The sequence below is a fragment of the Fringilla coelebs genome (assembly GCF_963513975.1).
Source record: "Fringilla coelebs genome assembly, contig: SCAFFOLD_344, whole genome shotgun sequence".
Lineage (NCBI taxonomy): Eukaryota > Metazoa > Chordata > Aves > Passeriformes > Fringillidae > Fringilla > Fringilla coelebs.
In genome coordinates this window covers 37,104-59,772 of record NW_028167306.1, presented here as the reverse complement: position 1 = coordinate 59,772, position 22,669 = coordinate 37,104, and the positions used below count along the sequence as shown (strand labels likewise).

At 52.7% G+C, this 22,669-nt stretch overlaps 2 protein-coding genes and 1 long non-coding RNA gene across 3 annotated transcripts; 2 read left to right on the top strand and 1 right to left on the bottom strand.

Moving 5' to 3' along the window:
- Nucleotides 1-844: 844 nt before the first annotated feature.
- Nucleotides 845-2,886, top strand: LOC311166057 (uncharacterized protein; the record flags this gene model as incomplete). The annotated part of the gene is made up of 4 exons (XM_084227538.1): nucleotides 845-984; nucleotides 1,352-2,145; nucleotides 2,599-2,665; nucleotides 2,757-2,886. 4 exons carry the CDS (start codon nucleotides 845-847, stop codon nucleotides 2,824-2,826), a joined length of 1,071 nt encoding a protein of 356 aa, XP_084083664.1. The 3' UTR covers nucleotides 2,827-2,886.
- A 489-nt stretch (nucleotides 2,887-3,375) lies between these two features.
- On the top strand, nucleotides 3,376-5,268 carry LOC311166055. The gene is made up of 2 exons (XR_014616977.1): nucleotides 3,376-3,713; nucleotides 4,944-5,268. It is a non-coding gene; the product is annotated as an uncharacterized lncRNA (long non-coding RNA).
- A 13,084-nt stretch (nucleotides 5,269-18,352) lies between these two features.
- LOC311166058 (uncharacterized protein) lies at nucleotides 18,353-21,562 on the bottom strand (the record flags this gene model as incomplete). The annotated part of the gene is made up of 1 exon (XM_084227539.1): nucleotides 18,353-21,562. The coding sequence occupies one exon, from the start codon at nucleotides 21,560-21,562 to the stop codon at nucleotides 18,353-18,355; it is 3,210 nt and encodes a 1,069-aa protein (XP_084083665.1).
- Between the last annotated feature and the right edge of the window lie 1,107 nt (nucleotides 21,563-22,669).

The window sequence follows — 22,669 nt, the reverse complement described above, 5'->3', positions numbered from 1 at the left end:
TCAAGTTACGTAACTGGACGTGCTCAAGGAAAACATTCAAGGAAAGGTCACGTGTAATATGGAAGCATTCTGTGAATATGACCACCAGAGACCCGTTCGTGGTCCCTCCAGGACCATACCCTGTGGCAAAGCTTCACTGCACACATCAGATTAATGGAAAAATCCTTCAGTGTGTCCTGCGCAGATAAAGAACGCCTGCTTTCTAATGCTTCAAATTGTGTTAGAAAGTTTATTTGCCAGCCAATTTTAGTATCGTTCCATCACACAGGCTTACAGATCGAAGGGAGCTGAGAAAGTCCTGTCGGGATTTGGAGGGTTTGGAGTTCCTAGGGGAGATTTGGGGCGTCCATGGGGGAGATTGCGGATCCCAGCTCTCTGCCACTTTAACCACCCCGAGGGCATCCCAAACCAGATGGGGACCCCCTCGACCCTCCTGCACGGCCAAATCCCTTCTAGGACGCCCAGAACCACACCAACCTCCCTCCACCACAAACCTTTCCCTGGGGATCCCAAACAACCTCTCTGAGACCCTCAAAACCACCCCAGTGACCCCCCCACCCCATCCCCAGAACTCCCTGGGCATCTCTCAGCGCCGCCAGACCCGCAAATCCCTCCAGGGTCCCCCATTCATACGCCAGGGCCTCCCTCGGTGCCGCCGGAGCCCACCAACCCCTCCGCGCATGCCCGAACCCCTCCCGCGGACCCCTCCCCTTTCCGGTAGCACCTTCCCCCGCCTTCCCCCTCCCCCCGCCTCCCATTGGCCGCAGCGTCCGTCCTTCCCCGCCCTGAACCAATCAGCGCCCGAGCTCGGAGCGCTGGGGGAAACCAAACGAGAGCGCGGGCGATGGAGCGGCTGAGGCCTGAGGGGTCCGGAGGGGACAGAGGGGGGAATTTGCGGGCTCGAGAGGGCCCCGCGTCACTTCCCGCATACCTCCCGCAGAAGCTCAGCCTGGAGCAGCGAACGGAGCGTCTGGTGCAAAGGAGGTGGGAGAGCAGCCCGGCCTCAAGTGCCGCTCGGGATCCCCAAGTGCCCCCTGGAGGCCCCAATCGGTTTCCCCGTTCCCTCAGTCTTGTCCCGGACTCCAAGTGCTCCCCAGACCCCCAAATGCCGCCCCAGACCCCTAAGCGCCTGCCAATTCCCTCCCTTGCACCAGTGTTCCCCTAGAGCGCCTCGGGGACCCCCAGCCACCCCCCTTGATCCCAGGTGGTAACCCCGGACCCCCCAATGTGTCCATAAGTGCGTCCCGCAGCCCCTCAGATTCCTCCCGAGACCACCAGCCCCGCGGGGTCAGTGCAGAGTCAGCATTTCGGAGGTGCTCGCCCCTCCCCAACCCTCTCCTCCCCCCTCCAGCCACGCCCTGCTCAGGCCCCGCCCCCGCGCGCCGGAAGGGGCGAAACCTCTGCTTGGCTCTGCCGCCTGCAGCTCCGCCCTCGATGACCCCCTCATCCAATGGCGCTTGAGGCGGTGCCAAGGGGAGGGGCCAGCGCTGGACACGCCCCCGGTGGGCAGGGCCCTGCTGGGCTCTGCTGCTCCCCGGGGTTCCCTGCAGGCAGGGCCACCGGGGGGGTCACGTGATCCGTCGGGGCCCTGCAGGGGGCAGGGCCCTGGCAGTCAAGTGACCCACCAGAGGCCCCCATGGCCAATGGGGAGACACTTCTGCAAGCACCAGGGGGCATCTTCACCCCAGGCTGTCTCTCCAGAACCCTTGTGGCAGCATCCACGTTGGAGGCCACGTGACTCCCACAAGACCCTCTGGCCAATGAGGAGCAGCTCTCTGGAGACCCTGCAGGGGGCACTATACTCACAGTCACGTGACTCCCACCATGCCCCGCAGCAAATCAGCAGCAGCTGCTGTGCATCTCTGCACCAGGGGGTGCCATCTGCTGGGAAGCGAGAGTCCCATGAGCCTTTGCTGCAGAAGCCCTTTTGGGGGTCACATGACTGCCTCAGGGCTCTGTGGCATGCGCCATATTGGAAGTCATATGACTCCCAGGATGGCCTGTGGCCTGCAAGGGAGGTGCTTCCTGAGCCCCTGCACCGGGGAGGGTCCGGCTTGAGGACACGTGACCCCTGTGAGACCCCACAGCCAATCAGGAGCAGTGCATGTGATGCCCTACAGGGGGCGCCGTGGCAGCAACACCTGGGTAAGGAACCAGAGGAGCCCTTGAGGGTCATGGGGGTCACTTGTGGGTCATCAGGTCACTTGAGCATCATGGGGTCACTTGTGGGTCATGGGGGTCACCTGTTGGCCAGGAAGTTACTCGAAGGCTGGGGGCTATTGAGTGTCCTGAGACCCCTTTGTGGGGCTGGAGGGCATTTGTGAGACAGAGGGGTCGCTGGTGGGCCTGGATGTGCCCTTTTGGGCCAGGAGGTCACTGGTGGGGCTAGAGGTGCCCCTGTGGGCTAAGGTTGTCATTTGTGGGCCAGGGGCGGTCACTCGTGGGGCAGGAGGGGCAGTTGTGGGTCAGTGGTCACTTGCGGGACTGAGGGGGCACTTGTGGGTTGGGGAGACACTTCTTGCTCAGGAAGTCTCTTGTGGGGCTGAGGGAACACTTGTGGGACTGCTACCCCCTCTGACATGCAGCTCCCCCTCCCAGGCCCTCTTGGGGACCCCCTCCTCTGGATGCTGCGATGCCACCGCCGGGCTGTAAGGGGACGCCTTCGGTAGGGCATCCCTACCCCCAGATTTCAGGGCTCTGCCCCTGCGCATCTCAGGTCCCTCTAACTCCCCATTTGCTCTCCTTTTTCCCCCCAGGGCCATCGAGACCCTCCTGGAATGCCCACCTGGGCACCCCCAACCCATGATGGGGCCAATAAAGCAATGACACCCCAAAATTGCACCAGGAAGGTGGAGAGATCCCCAAAATGCCCTCCCTTACTTTCCCCACCTTTGAGATTGCCACAAATCCCCTCTTCCCCCCAAGAGCATTTGGGGGGTTCTGGGGGCCCAAAAGTGGCTGTTGGTGGGGTGTCGTGTGTCTCTAAGGGGTCCGTGAGGGTCTGTGGGGTGTTTGGAGGAGCTCTGAGGCTGAGGAAGGGATTTGGGAGGTTTATCGGGAGCACTGGAAATCAGGAGTGGTTGGAAGCGCACTGGGTGTCTTTAGGGCGTCTAGAAGAGGTCTGTGGGATTTTTTGGGGAGACTCTAGGAGTGTTGAGGAAAATCTGTGAAAGATATTGGGGGTCCAGGAAGGGGTTTGGGGGGACCCTTGAGCTTTGGGGAGTCTTTAACGGTCCGGGGGTCTGTAGGATCTTTTTGGGGGCCCAGGAGAGCGCTGGGGGGGGGGGGTCTGTGGGGACTACGAAGTATATAGGGGCGCCTGGGGGCTTATTGGGTGCATCGGGGCGGGGAACCCCCAAACCCGTGGGAGTGGGGCTCACCTGTCTTCTTCACCTTCACACGGCCGACGTGGTGCTGGGGGGTTCTGGTGCCCCTCCGCCCCTGAGGGTGCTGTGGGGGTCATGGGGGGCGTCAGAAGCTCCCACTGAGCCCCCAAAAATCCCTCGTGCCCCCCGCCTCCCATTGGCTGCTGGTTCCGCGCCAGTTTACTCACATCCTGGACTACAACTCCCGAAAGACCGCGGGGCCCCGTAGGATGTCCATAGAGCCAGGACTGCGTTTCCCGTCATGCCCCGTGGCCCCTGAGAGGCCAGCAGAGCCGGGACTGTTCCCCAAGAACCGTCCCAGCTGCTCCCCAAGTGCTTCCCTGAACCGTAAGTACCCCCAGTTTCCCTCTCCTGACCCTCAAGTGCCCCTTAGAGTCCCTCAGGAACTGCCCGATCCCCGTCCCCTGCTTGCTCCCAAAATGCCCCCTGCGTGTCCCCTCGGACCCCCAAGTGCTCTCCAACTGTCTCCCCGGCCCCTGAGTGCTCCGTCAAACCCTTTAATGATCCCGCAAGCACCCCCAGTTGGCCTCCAAGCGCCCTTCGAGTGTCTCCTGGGAATTGGCCTGATGACGACAATGTAGGGAAAGACCCTGACCCTGTTGCAGTGTCAGCAACAGTTCAGCCTTTAATTAAAATTGGAATCAAAACTGCAATCGCCGATGTGGGGGATGGACAAGCCCCCCCCCCTCTTTTTCTTGCCAGTCCCGTGGTCCCTTTCGGAGCTAGGGAAATTGCAGGAAAAACATTCCTGCGTGTTGCACACATCAAAATTTCAGGGGAATCGGGAACAGAGTCTATGTGGGGAGCTTCCCTGACAGGTGCAGGTAAATCCTATCAGATGAAGAACAGGTTGAGAGGACTTTGGGCACCTGGAGTATACGCTCCTGTAGCCCCCCCAAAACCCCCAAGACCCCCTCCATCCCCTACAGACTCCCCGGTAGATCCTAAATAACTTTAGAGTCCCCTCAAAATGCTCCATAGCTCTCCCTCCCCAAATACCCTATAAAACCTCAGGACCCTCCCAAACTTCCTGAGGCTCTCTAAAATAACCCATAGATCTGCCCACTCCCCTGCCCCCCCCCCCCCAAAAGGGGCTACCCCAGGTGGCCACAACTAGTCATGAACTGCCTGAGCCACTTTTTGGGCTGATATGTATGTAGATATACATCTAATAGAGATATAAAATATAATATAAAAAGTGGCCTCCAGGAGAGCTGGGGAGGGTCTTTGTCAGAGGACAGGATGGATGGTAAGGGTTTTCACCTGCCAGAGGGCAGGGTTAGATGGGATATTGGGAATAAATTCCTCCCTGTGAGGGTGGTGAGACCCTGGCACGGGTTGTCCAGAGAAGCTGCAGCTGCTCCATCCCTGGAAGTGTCCAAGGCCAGGTTGGACAGGGCTTGGAGCAACCTGGGATTGTGGAAGATGCCCCTGCCCATGGCAGGGGGTGGATCGAGATGACCTTTGAAGTCCCTTCCAACCCAAACCAGCCTGGGATTCTAAAAGTGGGGGAGGTTTGGGATGGGCGACCTTGGCTGACCCCAGGTGCCCCCCCAGGCTGGTCCATCACTCACGCTTCAGGAAGAGACAGCAAGAGAAAACCGAGGAAAAAGCTTGGGGGGTTGTGAATCCCTCAGGAACTGCTCCAGCCGTTTCCAATCCCTCTGGTGGAGGCACTTGGGGCATGATTCCTTCCCAAGAGTCATCCCAATGGGGTACAAGACAGGTTCTGCCTCTTGATCCAGCCTGTTGTGATCCCTCTGCAGAGCCTTTCTGCCCTCCAGCAGATCCACACTCCCACACAAGTCGGTGTCATTTGTGGACTTAGTTTGACTTTCACTTAATCCCCTTGTCCAGACATCAATAAAGATGTTAAACAGGACTGGACCTAGCCCTGACTCCTGGGGTAACTGGGTGTTATGGATAGAGTGGGAGCTTCAGACAAGCCCTGTCTTAGGCTAAGATTTTTGGCTACAGCTTGAATTAGGTGGCTGGCACCTAAACCACTGTGGCTCGCAAGAATGGCAGATCAGGTATATATAAAATGAGATATTTATTGAATAGACAGGAGGTAATAGAGAAAATGTCTTGAACAGAATTACTTACTACACAGTATAAAACAAAAGTACTAGTTAATTACGTAAAACGGTGCACAACATTAAGGTGCCTATATCAAAACTAGGAAAGAAACAGTATAGATTAGGAGTCAATGTAACTTACCACCAAACGGGCAAGAATGTTAACAGAGTCCTTTCACTCAAGCCTCGAGACAGTAACCACAAAACCAGCATTCTAACTTTGAGGGAAAAGCCCCGCACATTTCCAGGGAATGTGCAGAAGACTTCTACTTTGTGAAAGTTTGGTGTAGCTTTAATAGATTGTAAAGTAGAGTGTCTGTCAGAAATTCCAGCTTACCTTTGCACAATCTTGCTTCCACAGCCAGATGTTTATATTCAGGTAGAAATGTCACTTCCATGGCACACAAATAACCACGAGACAAGTGGTCCTTAGTGATTTATTTCACCAATTAGCGAGCTTCTGTAGCAGGGAACATGTCCTGCTACACTGGCCCCAGCTGGATTTAATTCCATTCCCCACCACTCTCTGGTCTTGGGCATCAGCCAGTTTTTCATGCAGCAAACAGTGCCCCTGTCCAGTCCATGAGCATCCAGCTTCTCCAGTGTCAAAAGCTTTACTGATGTCTATAAATATACATCTACTGCCCTTCCCTCATCTACTGAGTGAGTCATTCTGTCATAGAAAGACCTGCCTTTCCCAAACGTGCACTGTCTGGGCCTGATCCCCTGGTTGCCCTGCACATGCTGTAGGATAGCACTCAGGATGATCTGCTCCATGGCCTTCCCCAGTACAGAGGTTAGGCTGACATGATATGCGGAAAGCCTCTAAAATTCTAAAAGACAAAGTGAGTTATAAAGTAGTTATGTATTTTGTTTTTGGCCGGGCGCACGTGGGATAGTTCTGCAAAGGCGTGCGCATCTACTTGCTCTCAGCATTCTTTTTTATCCTCTAAAATGTTACATATACATTAGGTTTTGCAATACATTTATGCATATTCATTTCCTGGCTCCACCTTGTCCCACATTGTATGCTAATTAACTTGTCAGTCCCTTGCACCTGTGTACTTGTCTCTGGTGGTCATCTTGGGGGTCGCAGGGGGATGAAGTAAGGGGTCTTCATCAGATTTGACCTTCTTACCCCATCTTCTAGTGCATGCTTACTGATCCTTTGGTTACACTCCAAGCCATAAGGTTGGTTTGATTTAGTTCGGGGGTCAGAGGAGCCTTGTTGTCTTGGTAGTCTTGTAACTTTGTCCTGTTTTGATGAACGTCATCCTTCCCTTATCACACATCCTTGCATTCTTTCATGCTGCTCTCACATGTACACCCTGTCCTCCCTCTGCAGGCAGTTAGCACAGTAAAATGCAGGAAATATTAAGCAATATATAGAATCTAAATATCTATTTCTAATCAATATCCCTCTAATTCCTAACCCCATGTCTCAGACAGACCTGGAGCTCTCTGAATCCTCCTTCCAATCCTTCTCATGGAAGGGCATCACATTTGCTGATTTCAAGTCAACGGGAACTCTTTCAGTTTACGAGAGCTGCTGAGAAAGGAGTGAAATAGGCTTGGCCAGCTTGTTCTCCAGCTCCCTCAGGTGCATCTCATTTGTGCCCAGGGACTTATGTGTGTGTGTGTGTCTCATTGGCAGAGCAGATCACTGACTGTTTCCTCCAGTCAGTGGATTCAGGGGCTTCACTCAGCTCCCTGTCACCCACTTCCAGCCCTGGGAGCTGAGCATCCTCAGGACAACTGTGTTTGGTATTAAAGACTGAGCCTTTTCCTCCTCCCTGACATGGCACTGCCCCCTGCACCCAGCAAAGGATGGAGACTTTCATGAGCCCTCCTTTTGCTGCCAAGGGATTTATAGAAACTTTTCTTATTAACTTCAATCACACTGGCCAAATTAAGTTCCAGTTTGGCTTTGGCCCTTGCTATATTTTCTTGCTATATCACCTCACAACATCCTTGTAATCCCCTAAGTTTTCTGCCTCTCCTTCCAGAGGTGACACATGCTCTTTTTTGCCCTGAGTTCCTGCCTAAGTTCTCTCTTTAACGAGGCCATTTTCCCACACTGGCTTGTCTTATGGCACATGGGCACAGCTCCTGGAGCTTTAAAACTTCCTTTTTAAAGAATCTGTACCTTTCCTGGATTCTTTTTCCCTTCAGGACTGCCTCCCAAGGGAATCTGTCAATGGATCTCCTAAAAAGGACAAAATGTGCCCTCCAGCAGTCCAAGGGGGCAGTTCTGCTGCTCCCTCCTTTCTTACCCCACAGTGGAAAACTGTCGTTTGGCGGTTGTTCTGCCCAAGACACTCTTAACTACCACATCACACACCACTGATGGAATCATAGAATCAGAGAATGGTGTGGGTTGTAAGGGACCTGAAAGAGCCTCTACTTCCAACCCTCCTGTCATGGCCAGGGACACATTCCACTAGAGGAAGTTGCTGCAAGCCCTGTCCAAACTGGCCTTGGACACGTCCAGTGATGGGGCAGCCACAGCTTCTCTGGGCAACCTGTGCCAGGACCTCACTACCCTCACAGGGAAGATTTTTTTCTAGAAGCTGGTCTAAACGTGCTCTCAGGGGGAGCCATTCTACCGCATCCTGTCACTCCAGGGCCCATCACCAAGACCCATGGCAGACGCACCAGTCCGGGAGCAGCTCCATGGAGATCCATTGCTACAAGTGGTTACTGTGGGCATGAGCTGAAGCCTGTAGTAGATCCTGTTGCCATGGCAACCACTTGCTGTCTGATTCTGAGGGTCGGTTACCACAGCATTGGCCCAAGAAAAAATTTGGACTGAGTCTTGGCCCAGTTGTGATCCTGGAGTGCTGTGTGTTGGAGACTGAAATATTATAGTTTATGACTTAAACATCTTCATGAAGAACTTTTGCCTATTATAGTAAAATTGTTTTACAAAAGCTGCAGAGAAGACCACCACAGCCTGAATGGGGCCCTGTCTGAGGGCCTACACTGCTCGCTGGTAAAGATACGAGAAAGTAACAACTCAAGGCTGGGGACATTGACAGAGCACAAGCCTAATACCTTCTGAGTGGAGACTGCAGCCCCAGGGCTATCAGCTGCCAGGCTCCAACAGACTCTCACATCAAAGGGGGGGGCAGGGAGAGAGGTTTTGGGTGTGTGATGAAAAAGCCTCTGGTGAGAGGCAGTTAACGCCCATCCTCTGCTGTGCAGGGGAGCTAAGTTGTGGGGCCCCTTCACCCTGGGAGAAGCTGCATCTACATGAAGAACAGAGGGGTGTCATGGCCCACCAAAGCCCACCCCCATTGGGCGTCTGGTAAGGGCTCTGATGGCTTGACCCAGATGCCCAGCCTTCCCAGAGAGAGGTCCTGCAAGAGACAGCTTTCTAGGCGTCTCAGGCAGTCCTTCAGCCACAGGGTAATCTCAGCAAGGGGCAGACAGCTCAGCTCATAGCAGTGATTTCAGCTCTGCCTTGAGAGGTGTACCCTGGCCAACACAGCGACAAAGAGACAGGAGCGCCATATGGCAGTTCCACTGAGGTAGCCTCTATTCCAGCACCCTGCAGAGGAAGCTAGAGATGACAGCTCCCTCATGAACAGAGCAGAAACTGGGGTTTATATGGGGAAAAGCAGGGTGATACAAAGGGGGAAAAAACAATCGGTCCCAACGAATCTACATGGTATTCCAAAGCATGCTGGGAACTCACCATGACCAAGGAGGATTTCTCAGTCCAGGAGTTTGAGAAGATCTTATCATATCCTATTCAAAGGATACCTCTCCAGAGAAGAGGCCCAGTATTCCTGTCCCCACACCCCACACACCCCCCCAGCAACAAGGCTCCAGACCCTGCACCAGCGCGCTGCAGCATAATGCAACAGATCCACAGTGCTGCAATGGAAAGTGTCTAACTGGCCGCCTGTAAATGAGGCACGTGAGTATTCCCACCTGCCCAAAACGTATATTTATCCATTGGACTCTATATTTCTTGGTGTGGTGTGGTGGTGTTGTGCGGCATGTCAACATGGCCCCTCACCGCCCAGAAGATCAGATGGAGGGGAGCAGTGAGCAGTGAGACTTATTGGGACGCTCAGAAGGGTGATATGTTTCTACCTAACTCGTGTCCATTCCTACCCCCCCCCCCACACACACACGCGCACACACTTTCTTTCTTTCTTTCATCAATTTTTTGGCACCAACATCTAACCTTGTTTGGTTTTAATAATGTTTTTGGTTATATTTTGAAACTTCCTGGGTTTGATCCTCTTTATTTGCAGAGACTTTGTTTCCTCTGCTGTTCTGTGTTTAAACTGGATCATAACATGGTGGAAACCTGCATCAGGATCTGTTGCTATTGGTTTGAGCCATGTAATTCCAGATTGCTTTGCAACTGTCATGGTTTAAGAATGGTACTCCCCAATTCAGTGCCCCCACCAAGACTCTCCCAAACCAGATAGTTCTTGCTTGCTCCCCCTTTCCCTCCCCCTTCCTAGTCCGGCAGGATGGAGTTGAGAATTGGAGGCACAAAATGTGAAAATCACAGGTTGAGATGGGAAATATTTAATGCACACAGCAATAAGATAAGAAAACAAACAGTAACAGCTACAATATTAATAAGAAAAGTATACAAAAAAGGGTACCTCACATGCAGAAGTGCTCAATGTGGACCCCAAGACAATGAACAATGGCAGAAACATCCTTTATGTTTTTCATCCAGAAGCCATGTCCTTCTTAGAGGCCAGACAGAGTCCCTTTCCCCCACCACTGACAAAAAGGTGAGGTGATATAAAACACATTAAAGCCCTATCCGAACCAGGACAGTATCTACTCCTCTTTCTATACCATCTACTCATGCCCAGATCCTATACCTTCCCACTAAATACATACGTACACACATACACACATCTATCCATCCATCCGTACATCCGTACATACATATAAAAATATACACAAGCACAGGTATCATTTCCATTGTGAATGGCTGGGCCTCTAAGATGTCTGCTGAGTTAATTTAGTCCATGGCTGTGATTCTGTCCATTCTAGATGTCTCTCAGGGCAGGAGGGCTGTGGTGCTGTTGGCTGGTTGCAGCATCAGGAGCTCATGAGTGGTCCATCTGGAGCCATCCATCCTCATTGGCTATGGGACTTATGGCACATAGTGGCAATGTCATTCAGCACTCAGTGTTATACAATTCAACATCACAGACATTCTCACCCAAAGTCAAATCCTCCTGCATTACCCACAAAATGCACCAAGGTCCTTGGGCAAAAACAATGCCATGGATGGGTTTGCCTATGCTTAAGGCAGGACTAATCCAAACAGTTTTCCCTAACTCACTTCTCATATGTGCCACAGATATTTTATCCCCTTCTCCAGTATGTGGATGATTTGTTTGGGCAGTGCCAGCTCAATTGGGTAGAGCCTGGTAGGTGTTCACTGACCAGGTGCCCTTTGCTAAATGAAGATCCTAATCTTTGAAGGTCTCACCACCCATTGCTTTCAAGGTGATTTTTAGCAGTTCATTGTAGCATTCAGCTTTCCTGGGGCCCAGATGTTCATGAGATTGTTTTTGAAATAAGTCCCATTGTTTAAGTCAATTCTTTCAGTGCTGCTACTTTGCCACAGGCGTGTTTTTCAAGGGTTTTTCGAGGGTCAACATGAAGTTCCAGGAAGTGGTGTAATGCATGGGGATGGGTCTCCAGCCATCCAATCATACCTTCTACCGCTGTCAGTATGTAGCTCTTTCCTTGGAGAGCTTGCAGCAGTCTGATGCAATTGATCTGCCAGGCTTCCCCAGATTTATGTTTCGACGACTGTCCCCCACACCACAGGGGCTTTACTCGCCTGGCCCTGTTTTATCTCAGCACACATTTCACAGTCATGGATTACCCAGGATATAGTGTCCATTATTAAGTCCACCCCTCAGTCATGATGCATCTGTGTGATACATCTCTTCCCTGATGACCTTAGATGCCTAAGGGGCCCACTGAGCCAGAAATAATTCACCATTGTGTGGCTAGTCCAAACCCACCCGAGACACTTTAATCCTGGCAGCCCAATTCCCTGCCCATTGTTGTGATGCTCTTCGCTGGCCGACTCTTGGGTACTTGAGCATCCACAGGATGAACTTTCACAGCCAACTTCTCTACCCAGGCATCAATGTGTTGCAGCAACGGGCCCTCGCTGGGTAATAATTAGCATTGACTCCATCATTCACAGGAGGCTGATCAGTCTCTTTATTCCATTATTATTACAAAGAAACCCATTGCTTTTATAGACAGTTACGTTACACCTGGACCTAACTGGTCCTCCAATGTAAACACCATTGTTATAAGTGAGATTTAGTTTGTATTGAGTTAAGGTTGAGTTGATTACTGTAACCTTGGGAAGGGGAGTTATTGTTTTAAGGGGGTTAGTCAATGTTCTTTGCAAGTTCTAAAGGGTCCAGGATATAGCGGGGGGATGGTCCAAAGGGGCAGAATAACATCCAGAAACAGAGTCAGCGCAATAAAACCAGCGTCACGGAAGGAGATTGGACGGAAGACCTAACCAATCATTCGACGCCCCGAGGAAATGATCGGTCAGGAATGAATGGCAAGAAAGACCAATAGGAACACCAGAAACAAGCCAATCACCGTGTAGATCCAAGACCCCCGTGTAGACCAATCCTGTACCCGAAGGGGGGTTATAAAAATGGGAGTTCAGTTGAGTTCAGGGTTCTTTTGAGGAACTCGCTTCCTGGAGAACCCAGTGTGGATGTGGGGTAGACACACTGTTATTTTTTTGACTTGTGTGTGGGTCTGAGCCTATCTCAGGCCTTCCATCTCCTATAGCTCTTTTTAAATAAACAAGAGCCTTTTCTCTGAAGAAAGTCTGGCCTAATTTGTCCATAGCACCATCACCATTGGCTAATTAAGAAATCACCCTTTGGTAAACAAATCTCCATAACACATTCTACATGTTCACAGCAACAGGTGCAGCAAGTGAAGATAAGAATTGTTTCTCATTCTTTTCTCTGATCTTCTCACAGACTTTTCCTAGAAAGGCCTGGGAAAGTTGTCTGTAGCTGCCACAGCAATGTCTTGCCACAATTTAATAACCCAGATGGGTTTCCCTCTACGCTGCCAATTGGTCTTTTTCCATTGTCCAGCCACCTCCACGGAGCATTTGCTGTTATGCATGAGTCAGTGGCCATTTCTCTCATTCAGTGATATCCAGCAATAGCCAAAGTCAGCTGGACAGCTTTCACCTCTGCAACCTGACTTGATCCACCTTGTCCCTCAGTAACTTCTGCAACTCATCACATAGGACTTCACAGGGCTGCCTTGTCTTTTCTGATGTATCCCTACAATATCCTCTCCTGAGGTAATGTCTGCAAAGGATTCATGAGGCTACTGGGCCAGTCACAATGTGGTTTTGCCCTTCATTCCCAGTCAGGATCACTTCAGCTTCCAATACAGTCAGCTGTTAGGATTCCTCTGTCATCCCAGAAATAGAGATGGATTCTACCCCTACAGATATTGATGGCATCTGGGTCCATCAGGTGCTGATGTCAAATAAAGCCTTGTACTCCTGTGGTCCTGCTGCACCAGCCGTCGGATCCAGATTCTCCAATAGATCCAATGGTCCCTTTCCTCCACCTGGATGGAGCCAGGGCCCCTCTAACACTGATCATGGTACTTTTTGCTCACTTCTTGTAAATATGACCTGGAGGTCGTTTCAAGAGGATCAGAAGTAACATCAGCCCTTCTATTCTGTCTGAGGACTTGCCCAGTGGAAACTAGAGAAGATTTATCCTTGATGAGTTTTCTGTGGTGGTGTTCTTCCTCTCAACTCGCCTGTGAGCAACAGCTGCTCACTTTGAAAATTTAAAAAGGTTTATTAAACCTTAACAAAAATACAACAAAAGACTACATAAGGAAAAAGTTGCAGTGCTGGGAACTGCCCATGGCTGGTTCCTCTTCAAAATGGATGCTCAGTCTTTTGTACCCCTGGGGGTTGTATCTGCCAGCCCTAGCCCCTTCCAAAGTCTGTCAGCTCTTCTTTGCCATTTATCAGTGGAGACTGCTTTCTTGTAACTTGATTGGAGGTCAGGTGTTGCTATGCTGCACCCCCTAAGCAACAAGCTTTTCCAAGCCCAACTGCCCCCAGGTAAGGGACATATGCACACCTTCTTTTTACCTGGCCTAGACAACCCCAGCTGTCGGAGAGTCACAATACAGGGGGGCGGAAAAGGGAACTATGGGGAGAACAGAGGACATCTAAACTACAACAACATAACTATACATCACTAAAGCTTTTCTTAATAGTCACACAATAGTTAATCTTTTAATTGCGAGAGCCAATCATCTCATTATCCATCTATAACATCACCCATGCTGCTGGGGCAGAGATGGATTTTCAATCCCACTTCCTCATGTCCTCTCCATGGTCACACAGTTAAAACAGAAGCAGGTTACTTTGTAGTGTGTCTCCCCTCTCCTGAGCAGGATTTTGCATGTTCCCAATAGCAGAGACTCTGGTCCATACAGGCAAGGCATGGGACATTTCCTCTCTAGTTTGCTCGAATCTTTCAAATCTGTCTTCAGTGTTGGATATTCTTTCCACAGCCAATGCATAGGTTAGTAGGGAGAAGAAAAGATGGTCATATTGCCAAAGCTGGGTGGAAAGTGTTGTTGCACTAGTCAAAGGGACAGGACCATGATCAGACTAAGAGTGATTTATTGGTTAGATATCATCAGTCTCAAAGGCCATGAGATTGATAAGATAGCAAGCAGTTGGCCAAAGTCTAAGATGGTCACAAGTTCTTTGTTGCAAGACAGTTTAGAACTTTCTAATCCAATAGACAGTCGCCACAGAGTATGTTTTGCTTTTCTAACCTATCCTCTTTACTTCTTTTGACTGCAATGTGGATACTTTTTCCAATAAGGTCTTATTACATATACACACATATGTCTCTATTATAATATATAAACTTTTAGCTTATTCTATACAGTCACATTACTACATTACTACATTTTAAAACCCTTCGTCATCTTATATAATATAGTTTCTTACTTAAAGTATATTCTTGCTTATAACTATAGAAGCTAAGTTTATGGTTTTTCTATTCAATGTCTGTGTACCTTGCTTTCACATGAATCTAGATGACTTCTTAGGCTGTAAATCAAACCCTCTTGAGTCTGTGAAGATTTCTATCTTTCCAATTCCTACACAGGGTAGCCACCTGAAGCACTGTTTGCTTTCTTTTATCAACATCACTGCCAATGATGGTATACAACGATGGTGGGCTTCATACAAACTTCTGCCACAGGGATTGTGTGCCCTGGAACTCATCTGGATCTTCTTCCTGTTGTGAGGACCCTGCTTCATCTTCATCCCTCTCTAAGCAAACTGATTTGATCTTGGATTTCTCCTGTTTAGGGACAGCTGCTCCCAGCATATGTTGTGCCTGTGGTTCAGCTGCAATTGGAGTGCCCACAGTGCCTGTTGCTCTGCCTTCCTCCTCCTCCCCCTGAGGGTGCTGTCTAGTGACAATGGCTGGTAAATAGTAGCCAGGGCCTAGCACACTGCATAACTTTGTGCCTCTCTGGAGTCACTACAGCATTTTTCTTTCATATATTTTATCACTTTACTAGAGTCCTCTCATTACCAGGGGTGAACTTCCAAGCCACTGGAGCAGAGAAATCCTCCAAATACTGGCCCTTGTCCTCCCACATTTCTTACCACTCCTGACTATCCTCCCTCAGGGAAGATCTCTGATTGGCCTTCATGAAAATTTCTTTTGTAATTTTAAATATGGTATGGACCACACTGAGGAGGCCTGGCAGACACAGCAATAAGACCATACTTTCCTTAACACCCAAAGGGAATTAAAAATTCTCAAAAGTTTTTATACCAGGCCTGAAGGAGGAAAAGTTGGGTGGAAGGCTGGGGAAAATCATCCTCCCCTATTACCCCCACAGGCTGGGTTCTATTATTAATGGACTCCACTCTAGGCAAGAGCAGGAGAGAAGCACTGAATACATATCCCAAATGACCCTCACTGCCCTTGATGTTACTATGTCATAAACTGATATCCCAGAGTACAGCAACAAAGCTATCCTGATCCCTCTCCCAGCCCTGAAAAAGAACATGTGGTAATACATACAGGGCATACAGGGTTAGGTACCACACCCACACGAACAGACCAAGCAACATTGTGACCACTGGCTCTGCACATAATACAACAAAGGCTTAGATCACATTTGTTTTCAAACAGCTCTAGACAGGTCTGTTGTTATCTCAACCCTTTGTGCCTCACATTGGGCAGCAATTAAGTCTGTCATGTTTTAAGAACAGTATTCCATACTTTAATGCTTATACTGAAACCACACTGGTTCTTGCTTCCCCGGCCCCTCCAGCTGGAAGCACAAAAGGCAAAGATCACAGTTTAACACAAGAACAATTTACTGGAACCAGCAATGAAATAAGAAAACAGTGACAGAAACAATATTAATGACAACAGCTCATTAATAGACCATAATAAGATGAAGAATCTACACAGAAAGTCTGTGACAATACCAACTGTTTCCCCTCAAAGAAGGAAGCCCTTCCTCTCAGAAGCGAGGGAAAGAGTCCTTTTCCCTTACCCCTGGCAAATAAGATGGTATTGAATAATCTCCTAGAAATGCCCGCAGCAACACCTCTTAGCTACTGCAAAAAAAAAAAAAAAAAATCTCTATTTTAGTGACTCTCCTGGCTGAAACTAGAATGGCCATGCTGGTGGGGAGATTTCAAAGGGGTGTGGGAAGATGGATGCAAACAAGAGGAATGAGAAGCTCTGAAAGCAGAAACACCTCATGGGGAGTGACATGAGAATGGGGCTATCAGCTTGTTCAGGGAAGGTTCAAGGGTGAGCTCCACAACATAGCAGTGCTGGTTTGGCAACTCTTTTTGTCTCTGCTGCATTGAAGAGGCTGAAACAGGGAGAAAAACTGCCCTAAAGGGGAGCAGTCACTCCAGCCTGAGTGACTCCTGGCACAGGGGCTGCTGCAAGAAACTCTCCTTTCCTCCTCTCCCCCTCCACTCCTCTCTCTCCTGTCCTGGGGACACAGGGGGTGTGAAGATCCCAGGGTGCCACCTGCACAGCTCCTGCCTGGCAGCAGATGTGACCCCAAGTTGTCACAGAGCCTGCAGAGCTGCAGGATGCCTCAGCCTGAGTGCCTGGGGCTGCTTATATTGGGGTGTCTAAGTGCTGCATCAGGCGTGCTGATCTCTGTGTCCGTTCTCTCCCAGCCCACATCACCAGAGCAGATCCTAGAGATGTTGGCCAAGGGCAATAGAAACCAGTGCAGCATCTCACCAAGGCAGCACCACCTCCTCCCACTCCCATGCCATCCTCCAGGTGAGTGCTGCTGGCTGTGGTATTGCTCCAATCAGTGCTGGAAATGAAGCTAGGAAGCTGCTGAGATAACATCCCAGGGCTGTCCCACTCAGCACTGAGTTGGGAATTACATGTCCCAGGACTCTGACTGTCAAAGTGCTCCCCAGTTTCTTGGTGCAAACTTGCCAGTAGATTTAAATTCCAGCCATGTACTTTCCTGAATTTGCAGGGCTGTCACACTTGCCTGGGCAGATGGAGGCTCTGGCTATCACTTCCGCCTTTACCTAATGCCTCATCCATTGCTACTTGTAGGGGAGTAATCCAGGTGTCTGGATGCTTTTCCATGCTGTACCATCCTCCACCACTAAACATGGGAGTTGCTGATTCTTTCCCTTCCTGCTAGATCCTTTCCCTGGCTTTGCTCCTTGTATCATGTCCAGGTGTTGGGCCCATCCTCACAGCATGCCAGGTTCCTCTTCTACTGCTGCCCCATCTTCCAGTGTGATCCACTGATCCATTCCACGGGAAACACAGAGCCCTGGTCTTGCTGGTGCTACTTGCTCCAACCAACCTCCCCAGGGGCATGTGGAGCCATGGCTTCAGCCATCTCTGTCCTCGCAGATCCAGATGAAGCAGTGGGACCAACCCCACTCTTGGCTTTGCTGGGAATCTCGTGTGGCCAAGGTGAGCCTGACTAAGCCGGCGGGCTTGAAGTGAGCCTGAGTCACCAAGGACTGCCGAGAAGGACTGTGGGAGGGACCAGCATCACTCACTCACTGCTGGCCCATGCAACCACTGGCCGGAGGTAAGGGAAGGCTGTTCCCGCCCTGGCACTCCTGGGCTCTGGCTGTCTGGGGTCGGGACCAGGAGGGACCTCCCAGAGCACCCCAGGGCCGAGAGCTGAGCGGAGCTTGGGTCTCTTGGGACAGAGCAGGCAGAGCCACATCCTGCTCTGGAACAGCGGCTGATGCACTTGTGGAAGAGCTTCCCTGGGCGGCACAACCCAGTGATGGTGGCCATGAGCCCGTGGCACCAGCGGCCCGGACACCTGCAGCATGCTCTTGTTTGCCAGCCAAGCCAGGTACATCCTGCTGCTGGTGAGGATCAGGTGGGAGCGACGCAGGCACCTGCTCGGGGCTCGGGAGCTGCTGAGTTAGGGGTCAGGATAGTGTGTAGCGGGATGGATTGGTGGGTGCCTCTTGTAGGCCACTGGAATTTCCCAGCCGTGGGGGTGCCACTAGGGGCAGAAGCAGCCGATTGAGCTGCGGCCACGTGTGCCCTGGATGACCCAGATATGCAAGAGCTACAGCTCCCACGTGCTGGGAAAAGGAACAGAATGATGAAGCATTTGCTGCATCTGAACATTGAGGTCCATCTTGCTTCCCTCTTTTCCTTCTCCTCCTTCCCCTTTTCCTCATTACTGTCGTCCCAACTGCACATTTCTCAGAGGATAACCAGGGATTTTGGGACAAAACCACATTTTTTTGATTGGGAATGTCTCTGGGGATCCCCATTACACCAGGGTAAGGTCGCTCTAGAGCAGTTGCTCTCTCTCCCCGCAACCTTTCTCCTCCTCCGCTGCCTTCTCCTCCTCTTCCTCCTCCTCCTTGTTACCTTCATCCCCATTTTGCAGAGCGTATTCCCAAGAGAAAAGTTGATGATTTTGGGGCAGAAAACTGCTTTTCCGAGGGGCAACCTCCACAGTGGTTCCAGTCCTGTCAGGGCAGCCTCCCTCCCTGTCCCCCATCTTCCTTTCCTCATTCTCCTCTTCCTCCTTGCTGCCATTAGCCCCACTCCACAGGACACCTTCCCCAGATAAAAAGCAATGATTCTGGGGCAGAAGGTTTCTTTCCTGTGGGAGAACTTCCCCGGGGGTCCCTGATGTGCCAGGCCACCCCTCCTCCCTGCCCCCCCTCTCCCTCTCCCTCTCCCTCTCCCTCTCCCTCTCCCTCTCCCCCTCACTCAGGGCACACCTGAGCTTTGCCCAGAAGAGGGGCCGTGCAGGGGGCTCAGAGGGCCAGCGCAGGTGTGTGCGCCGCAGCAGCACACGGCGCATGCGGTGGAAGGCCGAGAGCTCAGCCTCAGGGATATCCTCAAGGAAGATGAGGACAAGGACATCGCGCAGCTCATCGAATAGGCGATAGCTGGCCATCTGGATCTCCAGTGAGCACCACTCGCTGCGCAGGTACCCACGGCTCACCACACACACCGTGTGCCGGCTGTTGTATACAGCGTCCACAATGTTGTCCACTATGGCACGGCCGGGACGAAAGTCACGGTGGTGCAGGCAAAGCCTCAGGGCTCCGCGCTCCAGCTCAGGCACCAACTCCTCCAGCACCCACTGCTCATCCCCGGAGTTGTAGGACACAAAGGTGTCATAGGTGTAGCGCCGCTGCTCCCGCCGCCAGTGCCCACGTGCCCAGGCACGGAGCAGGAACAGCTGGTAGCGCAACCGCCAGTACCCACGGTGGTGCAGCAGCGGCAGCACCAGCAGCAGCAGCACAGCTGGTGCTGTCCCTGCAAACAGGTACCGCCCCATGTCCAGGTAGCACACACGCGTGTCAAAGCAGTGCAGGTAGGTGGAGGCCCCACCCATTTCACCACATGTGTAGTTATACAGATAGACCACCTGGACTGGCCCACGTGCCAGCCAGGCAGGCAGCCAGGCATTGGCACAGCTGCAACTCAGTGGGCACTTGCGCAGGTCCAGATAGCGCAGGGCAGGGAGGTGGGTGGCCAGAGTCATATCCAATGTACGCAGCTCGTTCTTGGCCAGGCGCAGCTCCTTTAGTCGTGTCAGATTGCCGAAGACCTCAGGGCCAAGGCTGCGCAGTCCTGCGCTCTCCAGGTTCAGGCTGCGCAGCTGGCTCAGGTTCTTGAAGATGCCGGCAGGAAGGTGGCCCATCCCGCCGTTGCTGTCAGCCAGTGTCAGGTACTGCAGCTGTGCCAGGTCATCAAAGGCATCAGCAGGGATGGCTGAGAGTGAGTTCTGTGACAGGTAGAGTGAGCGCAAGGCACTGAGGCCCTGGAAGAAGCGTTGTGGGACCACACGCATCCCATATGGCTGCTGCGCCTGCAGCTTCAGGTCATAGAGGTTATGCAGGTAGCGGAAAGGTGGCAGCTGCTGCAGGTGTCGGCTCAGGTAGCGCAGTGCATTGGCACGCAGGTCCAGCACGCCCAGTGTCACCTGCACTGGCTGGAATGTGGCCACCCTCACCTCCAGCAGCCGGTTGCGGTCCAGGTAAAGCCGACAAAGCCGTGGGAGGCCCTGGAATGCCTTGGCTGCCAAGTGCCGCAGGTTATTCCCACCCAGGTCAAGGGTCTGCAGGTGGTCAAGCCCCTTGAAGGCACCAGGGAAGAGCACGGCCACACGGTTGTTGCGCAGGTTGAGGTCTTCCAGCTGGTGCAGGTCAGCAAAGGAGCCGGGCAGGAGGTCAGTGAGCAGGTTGTTGTCAAGGCGCAGGTGCCGCAGGTTGTGGAGTCCACGCAGCGCTGCACGGTCCAGCCGTGCCAGCCCGTTCACATCCAACCTCAGCTGCTGCAGTGCTGGTGCATTGTCAAAAGCACCTGCACCGGCCACTAGGATGCGGTTGAAGCGCAGGGACACATTGTGCAGCTGCTGCAGAACCGGGGTCCTGTTGCACGATGGCAGCCGCTGCAGCAAGTTGTGCTCAGCCACCAGCTCGTGCAGTGTTGCATGCTGCTCCTGGTTCAGTAGCCGCCCTATGCAGCCCAAATGCCGCAGCCGGTTGCCAGACACATCCAGGGCACCCAGCACCGGACACTTGGCTAGAGCCCCGTCAGGCATTGATGTAAGGTTCATGCGCTGCAGCTGCAGCCTCTGCAGCCTCTGTCCTGTCAGCTGCTGGCACAGGTATTCCAGGCCACTTGTGTTCACCTGTAGCCCTGACACGTCCACCTGGCGCGGGGAGATTTCAGCCACACGCAGCAGCTGCACCACGTCCAGCGGGTTCCCAGCCAGGTGCAGGTATGTCAGGTTGTTCAGGCGCAGGTGAGAGAGTGGTGCAGGGTCCGAGATGTTGTTGTAGGACAGGTCAAGCACACGCAGCCCTGGGGGCATCACCCCAGGGGTGGCCCCTGAAAGAGCTCCCAGGGAGTTGTTGCAGAGGTAGAGGACTCTCAGCATAGGTGGCAGCCCAGGGCCCAGTGTTGACAGCATGTTGCCACACAGGTCAAGCAGGTCTAGGTGTGTCAGATTCCCCACAGCCATGGCCACAGGCTCCAATGCACTGAGCCGGCCACCCCGCAGCCAGAGCGTGCTGAGTGCAGCCAGTGGCTGGAAAGCCCTGGGGGCCACCTTCTGTAGTGGATTGTGGTCCAGCCGCAGTGTACTCAGGTTGCCCAGCCCTGTGAACACACCTGTGGCCAGCACTGACATGTTGTTGTGGGCCAGGTCTAGGTGAGCCAGTGCTGACAGCCCCGAGAAAGCCCCTGGCGCCAGGAGTTCCAGCTGGTTGTGGGTCAGATCAAGGGTGTAGAGCTGCGGCAGGTGGGCAAAGGCACCGGGAGGCACTTGGCGCAAGATGTTGACAGAGAGGTTGAGGGATGTGGCAGTGGAGGGGAGGTCGTCGACTGCAGCTCCCACGGTGTTCAGGAAGCGCTGGATGCAGCGGAACAGCCCAGGATCCCATGGTGCCTGGATGCAGTTGTGGAAGCCGTAGGGAGAGATCCCTGCAGGCACCATCACTAGTGTCACCAGCATCACCAGCAGTGGCGTGCACATCCTGACTCACCCTGGGGAGATCCTGGATGCAGTGAGAGAGAGAGTAGGATGAGGCATGTCCTTGGTACCATAGAGATCCCCCTCTAGGCCCAGGGACTACACTTGGGGCTCAGGGATCCCCACCACCCTAGGGAATTCTCCTCACAACCCAGGGACCCCACAACCATCCCAAAGACCCTACTCTGGACCCAGAGACCCCTCATCCACACCCCACCAGAACACCAGGATCCTCACTCTGCACCCAAGAACTCTTTGTCCACACCCCAGGGATTCACACACACACTCCAGAGTTTCTCTTCAGGGCCCAGAGACAACCCTCCATCCACAGCCCAGGCAGACACACCCCAGGGACCCCCATCATGGCCCAGGGACTTCCCCCAGGGCCAAAGAACCTCCACACACCCCAAGGACCCCTTGCCCCCCAGTCCCCAGAGATTTTGGGGACCCCCTGCTCCCCATCAAGTTCCGTGCCACTACCTCTGCTTTGGGTGATTTTGGGGTTAGAAACGGGAAGTTTGGGGTATCGCTTTTTGTCACCATTGCCCCACCCCCTCCCTGTGACGTGGGTGGGCGAGGCCGCTGCCTGGATTGATTTAAAGGTCCCCGGGGCGGCTGGCAGGGGTACAAGGCTGCACAGCTGGGTCACCCTCCTGGTGCAGACTCCTGGAGTCTGGGGAGATCCCTGGGACACTGAAGCTTCTCCCCCCACCCCGCCCTGTGCCGTCACCCTGCTGCCAGGTGCTGCTCTTTGTTCCTCTTCCCCTTCCTCAGACTGAACCACCTGGTTTTGGTTCCTTCGGGGGAAATACTGGGCTGTACTGGGTTATACTCTCATATACTAGGCTGTACTGGACTATATGGGTCTATACTGAGCTGTGATGGGTTGTGCTGAGTTATACTGGAGTGTACGGGGTGCTAGTGGGCCGTACGGCGCTCAACTGGGTTGTACTGCCCAGTACAACCTGGGACAGAGGCGCTGTCCAGGTGCTGCGCAGGGGGCGTGGCCTAGACAAGGACGTGTGCCGCGTCGGGGGCGTGGTCCGTGGGGGCGTGGTGCACGCAGCATCGGGGCGGGGGGCGGGGCCAGCGCTCCGGGCGGGCCCTGCC